Source organism: Sitophilus oryzae, unplaced genomic scaffold (genome assembly GCF_002938485.1).
Source record: "Sitophilus oryzae breed Bouriz unplaced genomic scaffold, Soryzae_2.0 scaffold_476_pilon_pilon, whole genome shotgun sequence".
NCBI lineage: Eukaryota > Metazoa > Arthropoda > Insecta > Coleoptera > Curculionidae > Sitophilus > Sitophilus oryzae.
The window spans coordinates 579696-594600 of record NW_022147058.1 but is presented as its reverse complement, the minus strand read 5'-3'; the positions used below and the strand labels follow the sequence as shown (position 1 = coordinate 594600).

The 14905-nt window shown below is 32.9% G+C and overlaps 1 protein-coding gene across 3 annotated transcripts in view; it reads right to left on the bottom strand.

Moving 5' to 3' along the window:
• The window catches only part of LOC115886266 (serine/threonine-protein kinase Genghis Khan), a 94730-nt gene that overhangs the window by 64555 nt on the left and 15270 nt on the right, over window positions 1-14905 (bottom strand). For all 3 annotated transcript variants that reach the window (XR_004050865.1, XM_030905358.1, XM_030905359.1), the window contains exons 3-10: window positions 9035-9291; window positions 5099-5262; window positions 4472-4622; window positions 4360-4414; window positions 4096-4301; window positions 3104-3312; window positions 2668-2785; window positions 1182-1359 (exon numbers count right to left, since the gene is read on the bottom strand). Coding sequence is in view for 2 of the 3 variants with exons in the window: in XM_030905358.1 (XP_030761218.1) it covers window positions 1182-1359; window positions 2668-2785; window positions 3104-3312; window positions 4096-4301; window positions 4360-4414; window positions 4472-4622; window positions 5099-5262; window positions 9035-9291 (1338 nt within the window). In the remaining variant the exon portion in view is untranslated. The remainder of the gene's footprint in view (window positions 1-1181; window positions 1360-2667; window positions 2786-3103; window positions 3313-4095; window positions 4302-4359; window positions 4415-4471; window positions 4623-5098; window positions 5263-9034; window positions 9292-14905) is intronic.

Sequence of the window (14905 nt, the reverse complement as noted above, 5' to 3'; positions counted from 1 at the left end):
TCCTAGACTCATTGCGAACATAAACTCTAAAAGCATAATGTCTTTAGGAAATTCCACTGTCCATCTTTCATAAAGATCATGCATGCGTGCAGATGTAATCCTTGAACTTGCAGATTGCGATTAGAATTATCAGCGTCGGATTGGAACTTCTGATGCCACAAACTACAAAAATGACATTAAGGTAAAATATTTAATTATTTCCCAATCCGACGCTAATTATTCCAATCGCAAATGCACGCATTACATGTGCACATGAGCCAACTTAATACTGATATAATAAATATAATCGAACACCGCTAGAGTGTCTATTTGATAAAGATTGCCTCAAAAGGACAGTGAAATTTTCTAAAGGCATTATGATTTGAAGGTGTATGTCCAAAATAGGCCCAGAAAAGTATGAGGTGGTAGAAGGCATAATTGATGCGTCAAAAAATCAAAAAATTTTGAAAAATATTCTTGTATCAAGTGGGAAGCTCCTTGTAACCAATTGTTCTGGTAAAGACCAGGACAATAATTTTATATTTCAACAGGATGGCGAGACATGCCATACGGCTAAAACTACTAAAAAATGGTTTAGGGACATGAACATCAAGGTCCCCTGATGGCCTTCGCACAGTCCGGACCTTAATGTTATCGAGACATAAACATAGGTACATGGCGTAAAACAAAACAAAAATTGTGCCACGATCCCCACGAAACTGTTGCCCATTTGACGATGATATTAAGTGAATTATGGCAAAATTTTACTCTGGCATATGCCAATCATTAATAAAAACAATGCCAAACAGACTTGCAGTTGTTGCAAAAGTTCATGCCGATGTAACGCCATATTAGAACAGTTATTTTTTAAAGTGTCCGAACATTTAGTTGTCACGATATTGTGCAATATTTTTGTTTATTTATTGTCCTACAGATTATTTTAATGTTTATAGAAACTAAACTATTTAAATACTCATTAGAATTGTTAGATTTTAATATATTTTTAATCTATTTATTAAATGTAAATAATTCAGTTAATTAAAAGAAAAGTTTTTAATAAATTTTTGTTTGTCCGAACATTTAGTTGTTAGGGCTCGTATATGTAAAAATAAAAGGTCAGAACATTTACATTTTTAAAAAAAAAAGGCTGTTTTATTACATTTTTAATATAAACGTAAATGACCAAAAGCATACTTTCTCACCGTTTTCTGTTCCATCTAAATAATCTATGTGCATATCCCGCGATTGACCTGATGCTTCCAAACTTCTTAATTGAGATTCCAATTCACAGTTCTTTTTCGTCAGCATATTAATTTCATCCTGCAGTTTTCTAGTTCCGTCCGGCGAACTTCTCTGTTTTTCCACTTCTTTTTCTGGTCGCTATAAACATTAGCCATGTTGAAGAAAATTATTAAACTTGAAAATTATTTAAACTAAAAATCTTAAATACTAATACTGAAATATCTAAACATTTGTAATAACAAAATTTTAAAAAAATATGATGTCAATCAAAATAAATAATAACCATCTATCATAGATAAAAGAAACAAGTTTATATTGGATGAAAAAAAAAACACTATTTGGCGCTATTTTTGCAACGGTTGCGACCCAAAGCTTTTGATAATTTCGGATTGGTTCGGCTTTTCCGGAATTATGTCGCCAAATATTATTTATTCAAATGTATTATTAATTTCTTTTAATTTTATAAATAAAATACAGTGTTTCGCATACAAGAAACTTTATTTTATATAAGGACATGTATGCGAAATACCTATGAAACATTAGAAACCGACGTTATGCCACGACCCACGATGGTTTTTGCAGTTCACAGTTCACAACACAATTATCACGGGTTTGAGTAAGTAAAATTTAAATTAAACTCACAAGATAGCAATAATTACTTTGAGAATGGACGATTTAAACACTTTTCGGTATTTTTTCAATGAGAGCGGTTTAAATTTTGAAAAATTTTATAATTTTTGAAGATTCTGTCTTTGACATGAGAAAATTATTTGTTATTCTTTGCGGTTGTTCTTAGCAACCGCTATAGCAGCGCTAGATCGCGTACAACGGTCGCGACCCAAAACAATTATATATTTTGATGGGTTTCCCAGTCTAAATTTATTTCCTTTATCTATGCCATCTATCAATGAATGAAATCGAAATTGTATTACCATAGAAACGCCTTTTGATTTTTAGGACTTTAAGAAAATTCAAGCACATTTTCATGTTTTTTTGCAATTTTCTCTAAAACGGTATGGAAATTTGGAAAAGTATAAACGGGATTAATAATTTTACAACAAGCGAAAATTTTTATGAAGAATGCATTTTTCTCAAAATGTTAATAATAAAAAGTTTTTCCTCTTGTAAAGGCAATCCGGGGACATACCGTTTTGCCCTTTATAAAACCAAAGAAGATACAAAACTAGAATAGACATAATAGTAGATAATCACCTAATTTATAATAAAACTACAATTTTAGCATAAACGGCTGGATTGAGTATCAAGGAAAAGAGTCATCGGTTTGAACACTATAATTTTAGCATAAATTTAAGGGATTACCTGCGATTATGTATAATCTAATTTGTTTCCATGTATCTTCTTTGGTTTTTAAAAATCGATTATAGACCTTATTAAAAATATTACACAATATATCACTATAAATTCCAAAACAAACCATATACCTACCTGCTGATTTGAAACCATCCCTAAAGATATTAAATCGTTTTTCTGATTCTGTTTCTCCATTATATAATTTGCAGTTGAAGAAATAAATGAATATAAATTACTCAAGTCGCAGATGTAGCTAAAAGATATATTATACTTAATTAATAATTAAATAAAGAGACACTATTAATAGGTTATTAATAAGTAATAAGTATATACAATATTAAGATAAAAGGAACATATTTTCTTATAATAGTTAGTACTTATTATTCATAAGACACAAAAGGTACAAACTAAACTTGCATTATACTGTATTTATTTGATAACTTAAAAATTGGTATAAGTCTGGTTTGTCTTTTTGATTATCGGACATTTTTATAAACACAATTTAATACAGTAAAATATATTTTTAACATGTTATTTAATAAAAACAGATATTAAGTTCTTTTTAACTCACCTCCCTTGAGTAAACGTAAACCCAATAAATGGCAAATGCAACCCTGTAAAAGCATTGTTTGCTGTAGGAGGAAGAGCATCGGAAAGTCTTATATCTGCATCGTCAACATCAAAATTTGACGTATCGGTGGGGCTCGATACTTCCGGAATATAAGGCGCGTTACTGTCTCTTATTCCATCCCAATCTAAGCCTTCAAACCACGGATGTTTCTAAAATAAAATTTCCAAAATACCCTAATCTCTTACCACCGGGTGGTGCATAGTCGATGGAAACAGGAAATCCCATACAAATTTTGAATTGTCCAAATATTGGCTCCCCTATTAAATTTACACCTAAGTCGTAAATAGTTTTTTTACAGGTCTGTCTATGCTGAATACACATGCCAAATTTAAACAATTTTGGACAAGCCCATTTTCAGTCATTTAAGAAAAACTGCATCTATTTTTAAATTAAAACTCAACAGGCAACAATGCAAAACCAGTCAAATTTCAAAATACCTAAGTCAACGTATGATTTTATCTTTGTTAAATGGAATTTGTTGTGCTGTCTACACTACTATGTTATAATATCTGCAGGTAGTGTCCCCGAAATGCATTTTTTTTTAATTTTAAGCTTGTTCGAACGTTTAGAAAATACAATTTGAGATTAACAAAATTAAAGGATGGCAACTTAAAGTACCTTGACATTTTCCTGGTTTTGCATTGTTACCCGCTCAGTTTTAATTTAAGGATAGATGCAGTTTTTCTTAATTTATATTTAAAATCGGTTTGTCTAAAATGGTCTAAAATTGGCATGTGTGTTCAGCATACGCAGACCTTTAAAAACCTATTTACGACTTGTACGGCGAGCTGTAAAATCACTATGGAAGTCAATATTTGGAAATTTCAAAATTTGCATGAGATTTCCTGTTTCCAACGACGATGCACCACCCGGTATATACCTTAATGCATTAAAACGACTGTAGCGCATAAAATTCAAATAATATAAGTTACCTTAAAATCTTCAATACCATTTTGTCCTAACCTAAACTCCTGACTACATATTAATCGTTTAATAAGATCTTTTGCATGATCTGATACATCTACGTCCATAGCAAAATCAAAGCAATTTTTATGATTCATAATTTTACCATAAGTTTCGACTAGACTTTCTGCATAAAACGGAGTTTCACCAAACAACATTTCATACATACATACACCTGAATTAATAGTATAAAGGGATAAATAAAACCTGGAAAGCTAATAAAAGTTACCTACCTAAAGACCACCAATCGCATTCTGGACCATAACGACCTTGACCATCTTCCATTGCCTTTAATTAAAAAAAATTAGATCTGTCGAATAATACTAAAATATATTTGGGGCTCACTCGTAATATTTCTGGAGATATATAATCAGGTGTTCCTACAGCTACATTTGATTGCACCATACCGTCATCGTTTAATTTCAAACAACTACCGAAATCAGCCAATCTAATATGACCATTTGCATCTAATAAAACATTATCTGGTTTTATATCCCTGTAAAATAAATATTTTCAGTTAAATATAAGATACAAGTAAATGTGTTAAAAATACGCTTACTTTTAGAAATTCTAATTTTTTTATATTCATTTTAGATTTATTATTTTCATTCCTAATCAAATATTCAGAATATCATGGCATTCTTAAATAATATCTGTATTTGGACTTGTAACGATTGCAAGTAGAAAAATTTCGGAAAAATTTTATGGTTGTCACAAGGTTTTCACGCGAAACGAGGCAATATTTAAGTGACATTATTTTTCATGTTTTGTCATTTTATCTTTTTTCTTTACTTACCTCAAATGTAATGGATAAATTGTTTGTAACTTGTTAAGTCTTAAATCAAAATAAAAGACAACGGCCATCCCTTTAATGTGATTTAGCTGGATAGACTAAACTTATGTAGTGAAGACTACTACTAAATCTATTACATCACTAAATTAAATAAACTAGAAATGTTTTAATATACAAACCTATGAACATATCCAAGCCTATGTATTGAATCAATGGCCAGAACCATTTCGGCAATATAAAACCTAGCCATATCTTCTGGAAGACGATCTTCAAATTTACTTAATAAAGTTAACAAATCCCCACCACAGTAGTAATCCATTACTAAATACAGATTTGAATCATCCTAAAAAATTTTCTATTGTAAGTTTACTAAATATAAAATATATTTCTACTTGTACTCTACTAGTTGGGGTGTTTTATTGTGGCTTTAAGATTTTTGTATAATCTGTTTATTGATCAATTTATTATAATTATTACAATCCTTTCTCGAAGCTATAACATGATTTCCTCAACATCAATGACGCAAATTGCTATTCAAGTACTTTCGATCAAAAAAACAATAGAATACCACTCTCAGTTTAACCGGGAAGTAAACATAAACATCCTGTGAATATTATTAGATTATATTTAGATAGAGATTAAAACTAGGGAACAATCAACAATCAAATAGTTGGTTGGCAATAAATTTTAGTAATTCGAATATTTATCGGCTGTTATCCCTAGCGTCTAAACAAACCCTAAATTAAATACTTAGGCCCGGTTGTACAGGGTGGGTCAAATTCGACGCTTTTAAAGGGAAACGCAAGAGGAGCTGGAGCTCAAATTTTATCAAAAATATGATGGTGAAAACCGCACATCGATATCTGTTACCGTTTCGGAGTTACGGGGTGTTTTTCAAAATGTACATTTTTAACAAACTGCTGTAACTTTTTTGCTATGGAAAATTTTCTATTTTTATGGAAACATTTCCAAAGCACGTTTTTACGTAGAATTTAATGGTTTAAGCATAATTTTCTTAAAATTAATAATTTAAGAGTTATCAACAGAAAAAATTATTTTTTATTTGGGACGCCCTATATACTTTTAATTAAATGAAAAGAAATAAAAATTACGTTTCCAAAAATATAGCATACTTGATAATTTGCTTCGAAATACAGAATCCCCTTCAAAATACAGAATTTTTAAAAATTCGCCCCTTTTAACTAGTAGGCTTTGGACGCCTTATTGATGATCTGCCCCTAACGGAACTCGAAAACATATTTTTCCAGCAAGACGAGGCACCGCCTCAGAACGCTGAAGTTATCAGCGAACTTTTGCAGCCAATTTCGGGAATAATTGATTAGCTAACCAAGATCCCAGCCGTTGGAGGTCGAGGCCGCCGGACTTAGTGCCTATGTTTTTATCTTTGCGAAAGAATAAAGGTTCTTATTTTTAAATTGCCTGTATAATCTAGACAAGAATTAGAAGTATTTAGCGGTTATGCGAGGGTATCTTTCACCCCAATTGAGTTAATGAATTCCGCGAGACATGTTCAAAAACGGTCTCGTCTGTCCATAACAGAAGACGGTCGACAACACCTGTAGCAAAATCTCATGTCTTGGTTTGCTATTAATTTTTATTGTTATTAGATATAGTTTAAATGTGTTGATGCTGTTAAATATAGTTTAAATTGTTATAAAATTCTAAATTTATCATTGAAAACATTATATTCGTTTTAATTGCTGCTCACAGCTACAATTTTTTTGCAATATAGCCAGCGCGGTTCAAAGCCTACCTATTCAAAGTGGGCGAATTTTTAAAAACTCTATATCTCGAAGAGGAATCGAGCAAAATATCAAGTATTCTACGTAAGAAGGTACTTTGGAAATGTTTTCATAAAAATACATTTCCATAGCAAAAAAGTTACAGCGGTTTGTTAAAAATGCACATTTTTTAAAAACACCCCGTAACTCATAAACGGTAACAGATATCGACGTGCGGTTTTCACCATCATGTTTTTGATAAAAATTGAGCTCCAGACACCGACCTAAGTTTTCGTCTATCTCCTATAGAAAAGGGTGCTTCCCTTTAAAAGCGTCCAATTTGACCCACCCTGTACAGGGTGGTCGAAATTGGTCTGTTTTAACAGAGAACCCCTATTTCCTGACTAGATGGAGGAAACAAAACCGACATAGATATCATGGGGTCGATTTCTGAGACACGTTTAATGGCGTAAACCGCCTGTTGATATTTTCACTGCCAACTGAGATACGGGGTCCTTTTGAATTTTTTTCAATTTGGAAAATTGCCTAATAAAATGGAAAATTGAATAATACAATTCTGTAAAAACGTTCTTAAGGCACTTTTTTAAGCTCAATCCAGTAGCGTAGTCAGTATAAAATAATAAAAAAATATAATTTTTACTTGCTGGCTAAAAATGCTGGCGTTTAACCCTTTCCAACGATATAAAATTATGGGTATCTATTTCTAAGAATGACAGAAATATTAGGTGTTTTATCTAATATATTATATCGAAGCGGGCCTTGATTTTGTGTTGACCTATTTGCCTAATTATTTTTTATCACAATTAAATATTCTATATTATTATTTATCTGCATAAACACACTGGAAAAGTCTAGGGATATTACAATTTTATCCAGCCATCGTTAGTAATTTTATTCAACGTACAGCATTTCTGATATAATAAAATTAAAATAAACAAATGGTTTGGAGGACGTTTTGGAAATAAAAATGAGAAATTTACCTAAATTTTGAAATTTACCTTGATTTTTATTGAACTCAAAACTCAAAAAATACACAATTTTTTTTATTCTAAACTGTGAATTAAAAAAAAAGATAAAACCATTTTTACTTAATAACGGGTATCGCCTCGTCTACTGTTCATTACAGCCCTACATCGTCTCTCCATGCTCCTGATCGGGTTGTCGATCTCTTCTTGAGGTAGAGCCGGCCACTCTGCATTCACGGCCCGAATCCCTACGAATTTCACGAGGCATACCCATTCTCAAAATTCTTCTTTTTTGAACATGATCTTGAGCCCACAACTATCGTACTCCATTTTCCCTCGTTAAGGGTTGAGCTGTCCAGGGGCGTCTGCTTCTTAAGTTGACCTCTCTTAATCTAGTGCCAGTAACAGTGTCAGGACTAACGGTTACATTATGTGTTTCCTGGAGAATTAAACTAAACTCTGGTGCTGTAAGAGTCGGTCGGTGTCGAGCATTTAATTGTAAAAAATGATCTTGCTGAGGTAGTAATGCGATGTCGCCTTGTGTGCCTTTCAGCGACATCACCACTTTTACGGTAGCGTGCACTTAATCGCGATATTATTAATCGCACTTTGGTTGTATTACTTATTGGTATGTTCTAGCTACGTAGATTTGGCGCATTCCAGCTTCGAGCATACCCACGGCTCTTAGCTATTTCGTCTCTGTTAAGATGTCTACGCTCCATAACGTTGTTTAATACTAAACAAACTTATTTGAATGAATTCTAGCCAGTTATCATAAAAACATAGCCAGTACAGGTTAAATTCGAACAATTGATCTTAGGTGCTTTTTATACATTTAACAAAAAATGCACAAAAACTTTTGCAAATATGCGAAATTTAGAAATAACTAGTGTGACTACTTCGTTTCAATCGAAGTAGAAAGAATCGGCCTAGAAATATGTGGTTGTTTATTCAAAACATTCCTTTTTAATTTTAATAAAATTATATCTACAGATTTTTCTGGTGTGTTTAATTAAAGACTTTTGAAAAGGTAAATTAACAATTATATTACAGTTGAGGGTTGGAACCTTTGGTGTTACACAGCAAAATAAAATTACACTAAATCACCACAATACACCAAAACACTTTTACTTTTATACTGGACGCGCGTTTCGCTAACCATGTTAGCATCATCAGCAGATGATTATAAAAAAAAATAAATCAGTTTATAATCATCTGCTAATGATGCTAACATGGTTAGCGAAACGCGCGTCCAGTGTAAAAGTAAAAGTGTTTTGGTGTATTGTGGTGATTTAGTGTAATTTTATTTTGCTAACAATTATATGATATTAAAATATAATATCATATAATTTTTAATATCATATAATAAAGAAATTAAAATACTAACCTGAAACGCATAATGTAGATGTGTTATCCATCGGCGATCTCCATATACCAATACATCTCTTTCCTCTTTAAAGCACGCTGTTTCCGCTCGTTTCAACATTTCCCATTTATTTAAAATTTTCATGGCAAATACTTTTTCAGAACCACGAAGTTTCACAACACATACTTCTCCAAAAGCGCCTCTACCGATAACTTTCACTACATCGAAGTCTTCTCGCGTCAGACGTAGAGATTTTGCTGAACCTGCCACTGGTTTAACTGGATATAAAAAAATTACATATAATCAATTTCGTTAATTATAATTTCTACAAACCAAATACGTAAATAAATACTATCAATACAGGGTTATTCAAATTCGAGCCCCACCATTGGGATATCGAATACTATCTATAGGAAATACGACGATGGTTAAACTAGTAGTCCAAGAGCGGGAGTAAAATAAACTGCCTGATAAGTTACCAGAGGTTTGATGCTGGAATTTCAATAGCGTATAGCATTACCTAGTATAAAACCGATCTTCTGCCGAGTCTTCGCGGTCACCGTTGCAATATACAGAGTGTCCCATTTTGGTTGAAATCATACGGTATCTCTGTTATTAGTGAAGATAGAAGGGTGCAGTTTGCACAAACCTGTGCCATTTTTTTGTCAAACAGAAGATGCCGTAAACAAAATTTTTATAGCCCTCTTCGTTTCTGAGCTACAGGGTCTTTTTGAAAATTTTGCAATTTATTACACCCTCTGCATCTCTGTTATTGTTAAAGCTATCGAGAAGGTGAAAACTGTTGATTGTAGAACCTTTTACGGTAGAATACAGTGGCGTAGTCTGTTATTCTACGAAAAGAATATTTTTAAAGATGAACTAAAGGTATGTTTTCTTAAATGGAACACCCTGTATATTTATAAATTATATGATCTCGCTTGCCATAAGCTTCTCAAAAATATATATCACTCTATATTTATTTTTACTATTTAGTGCAATATTTAAATAATAATAATAATAAATAACGCTTTGTTGTGCAAAAAGCCAAAATAGCTTCATCGACAAAGCATTTACACAACAAACAAAAGCATAAAAACATACAAATAATAAAAAATCAATACAAATCATACAATTCAAAAAAGATTTAAGTCATCAAAATTACAAATAGAACATACATAGACAATTATTTCAGAACACAAAAAAAATCAATAAAATTTTACAATAAGAAGATTGTAAATAGATACAATCTTAAGAATTATAAAATATTAAATACTTGACCCTTGACCAGTGTCTGAGATGATCAGAATTTTAAAATTCAAAATTGTTCATGATTAAACATCAACAAAAAAGTCGTTCACCGCATATAGGACTCTCTCCAGTAAGTATGATTTCAGAGCTTTGCGAAATGCGGGAAAGAATGAAAGCGATTGATATTCAAAGGCACATGATAGTACATTTTTTTGGCATTGTACAGTATTGAACTTTTAACCAGTTCTGAGCTCGAGGTTGGCAGTTAAAGATCGTGCTCCGCATTCCTGAGTGGATAGTTATGAGATGGCCTTTCAGATGGCCAAAGAAGGAAGAGTCAGTATTTTGAAATTTTTAAAGAAATCCTGGCAGTGAGTCCAACTGTTCAGTCCCAATAAATATCGAACTGCTCTCTTTTGAAGTCTGAAAATACGATCAAATTTTGTTGCGCAGCAAGTACCCCAGAATGGAAGGGCATAACGATTTAAAAGATATCATTTTCTAAGAAACTAAAGAATTATTAAAAGTATATACTGCTATCTGTCTCTTGTTTTATTTTGGAAGCCACTAATAATTTTTTTTATATTTAAAAAACTTAACTCTCTACCGCTATTTATAAATCTCGGAAGCTATCGTACCGGAAATTTTAGATATTCCTTTAGCTAATTTCCGTGAAATATGCTGTCAGCAAGATGGGGCTCCCCCTCACAACTTCAAAAATATTAGAATTTTGTTAAATTATTATTTCTCAAATCAATCAATTGGAACCAATGAACCAATATGACGGCCTCCCCGATTCCCGATTCCCGCATTTATTCGTTCTCGATTTCTGATTTTGTGGATTTTTTAAATATGAAATATATCGGCAACTACAACAGTGTCGAACACCTGAAAATGACGCTTTAATAATGCAAGCTTTTAGATATTTGCAAACCCATCCCGTTACAGTAAATTCCGTTATAAAAAAGAGAAAAACATATTCACAGATTCAGTGGTAACAGTTCAAAAGTATAATATATGTCATTCCCAAATAAAATTTTAATATGTGTATGATTATTTTAGTAATACCATTTTGATTTTTTTATTTATCACTGCCTACTAATAAGAAAATTATATATATTTTAAATATTGCAGTAAATAGAGAAAATAAATATAGAGTGATATATATTTTTGAAAAGCTCATAGCAAGACGGATCATATGATTTATAAATATACAGAGTATTCCGTTTGAAAAAAACATAACTTTCGTTCATATTGTTGCGAGCCGGTGTGGACTCGACCTAACCTCACAATATGGCCCGCCCTCGGATGACCTTAACATCGCATAGATACTGCAATGATTCATTCGTTCGAGAAGAATCGAGACCCACTAGAATGGACTAGTACATACGAGAACATTCGAAAACCTTCTCTATGCGCCTAACGATCTTTGGACTATTCTAGATTTCTTTTACCTGTCGGTATAAAAGCCGGCGGCAGTGGCCTAGAGAGGGCAGTTATAAATATACCAGTGCAGTTGACGCGCTAAAATTCAAAATAAATTCTTAGTTATAAATCGTTTGTAAATAGTTCTATAAGTTTTTTAATTGTTATTGTTTTTGTTAATTAGTGTTAAATAAATAGTGTTTAAATAAATTGTGACTTTCTATCCACACGGAACCGACGAAAAACGTAACAATATTTTCAAATTTTTTTTTCCGTAGAAAAACAGACTACGCCACTGTATTCTACGTAAAAAGTTCTACAAGAATCAGTTTTCACCTTCTCGATATCATCCACAATAACAGAGATACGGGCGGTGTCCCAAATTACAAAATTTTATTGTTTTATATCACTTTATATTTATTTTCACTATTTACTGCAATATTTAAAATATATCATTTTCTTATTAGTAGGCCATGATAAATAACAAAAAATCAAAATGGTATTTACGGTAAAATGTTTAAAAAAAATGGATTTTTTAATTTTTAATTAATCATATTCTGGACTGAAATTTTTTAGACAACCCATTTAAAATATATTCATTAAGATATTTCATTTGATATAAAATATTTTTCATCCACTAACCAGTTCGGTGAAAGTCGTTTAGTACTCGGATCCTTTACTATAAAAGCTTGCATTATATTAAAGCATTTTGCAGGTGTTCGACATTGTGTTAGTTGCAAGGATATATTTCATATTTCAAAAATCCCCAAAATCAGAAATCGAGAACAAACAAATCCAGGAATAAAAGAAACCATCATATGGGTCCATTGATTTGAGAAATAATAATTTAACAAAATTCTATGACAAATATTTTCGCTGTAAGTTAAGTTGTGAGGGGGAGCTCCATCTTGCTGAAAGTTTATTTCACGTAAATTAGCTAAAGGAATATTTAAAAATCCCGATACGATAACTTCCAAGATTTACGAACAGCGGTAGAGAGTTAAGTTTCCCTAATATATAAAGAATTTATTAGTGGCTCTCAAAATAAAACAAGAGACAGGGAGCAGTATATTTTTAACAATTCTTTAGTTTCTTTTATTATTAATCATGGCCTACTAATATATTTGATCTTTTAATATATTTTTTTAAATATTGTACTAAATAGTGAAAATAAATATAGAATGATATATATTTTTGAGAAGCTTATGACAAACCAGATCATATAATTTATAAATATACAGGGTGTTCCATTTAAGAAAACATAACTTTAGTTCATATCTTTAAAAATATTCTTTTCGTAGAATAACAGACTACGCCACTGTATCCTACGTAAAAAGTTCTATAAGAATCAGTTTTTACCTTTTCCATATCATCCATAATAACAAACAAAATTGCAAAATTTTCGAAAAGACCCTGTAGCTCAGAAACGAAGAGGGCTAGGAAAATTTTGTTGACAGCAGCTTTCATTTCAAAAAAAGTGGCACAGGTTTATGCAAACCGTACCCTTCTATCCTGACGAATAACGGAGATACCGTATGATTTCAACCAAAATGGGACACCCTGTACATTATAATATATATTGTCAAGATCAAGGTGTATTACTGGTTGCATAACTATATTACTGCTACATAACCGCAACGTGCATTGAGGAACCTGGCGAAGCCAGAAAGTAAAAGAAAATTACAGAATTCTTTAGAAAATTCCAGAAACCATCGCCAGGGAGTATATAAGGCCCGCGCTTTGACAGTTGGACCAGTCTGAAGATAGTCTGAAGTCTGAAGTTTGATAATACCGCGCTTTAAAATGTGAAATACCGTTAGAGTAATAGTAGTTGCATAAGTTGTATTATAAATAGTATAAGTTGTGTGTACAGAGTGAGACAAATAAAATTGTTAAGTATTTTATCGTGAGTTTAAATTAGTGGACCCACGGAATCCGTAACAATTGGTGTCGGAAGTGCGATTCAAGAGGATTTTTAAGAAGAAATTAAGTGGATTGGAAGATTTTTAGACCGAATTAGAGTATTTTTATGGTTGGTACAAAGGAACAAGCGAACAAAATGGAGGAAGTAAGTAAACTATTGGGCGATTTTATGGAGAATATGAGAAGAGAAAAGGCAGAAGAACAAGAGAAACTGCGAAAAGAGAAAGCAGAAGAACAAGACCGCTTACTGAAAATTCTAGAAAATTAAGACAAAATTTTCCAAGATATGAAAATTCAACGACACCAAGACAAAGAAGAAGAACAGGACCGGCTTGAGAAAATTTTAGGCAATTTAGAAATCCGTCAGAAGAATGAATGGAGGGAAATTTTAGAAGATATAGAGACGCACCGCCAGAAAGAAAGACAACAAGATCAAAACCGTCTTAAGAAGAACTTAGAAGAACTGGAGAAACGACTTCAGCAGAAAATGGAAAAATTAGAGATGGACCTACAAAGACCAAGGTACAAGTAAGGACACCTGGCGTTCCTGGAACTGCGAATTTTAAGGCATCGACTTACGATGGACAAACCACCGCCAGTTTGAAGCAGCGGCCACTGCCAACGGATGGACTGACCAGGAGAAAGCAGCGGCACTTGTCATCGCGCTACGTGGCCCTTCCCTCGAACTTCTACAAACTATTCCTGCAGCCCAACAGCAGGAGTATGGGACTTTGGTCGCTGCACTGGACCGAAGATAACATCGACGCCAACTTTACCAGGCCCAGATCAAGATACGCCTGCAGAGGTCCGGAGAGAGTCTGCAGGAATTCGAAGCCGACGTACGTCGGCTGGTACACCTGGCATATCCAGAAACACCGGAAGGATTTAGGGAGGAACTCGCTGCTCAGTGCTTTATCAGCGGACTGAAGGACAACGAGTTACAGAGGGCACTGCAAATATCGCGATTTTCGACCAGCAGCGAAGTATTCGTCAGGGCGCTGGAAATAGAAGCTGCATTTAGCGCCATTCCTAAACCGAAGATAGGCTCGGTAACGGTTGAGGAACAGCCAAGGAGTTCTCACATACGTTTGGAGGAGATGTTTAATAAACTATGTGAGTTACTAATGAACAAGAGAGTCAACAATACCCAGACAGAGAACCAGAGAAGACCCCAGGATATTAGGTGCTATAGATGTAGCAGGAATGGCCATATCCAACGGGATTGTCGCATCCAAATGCCATTCCGTTCATCATCAAGAGAACATCGGCACATCGGAAGATCCCAGGACATAAGTT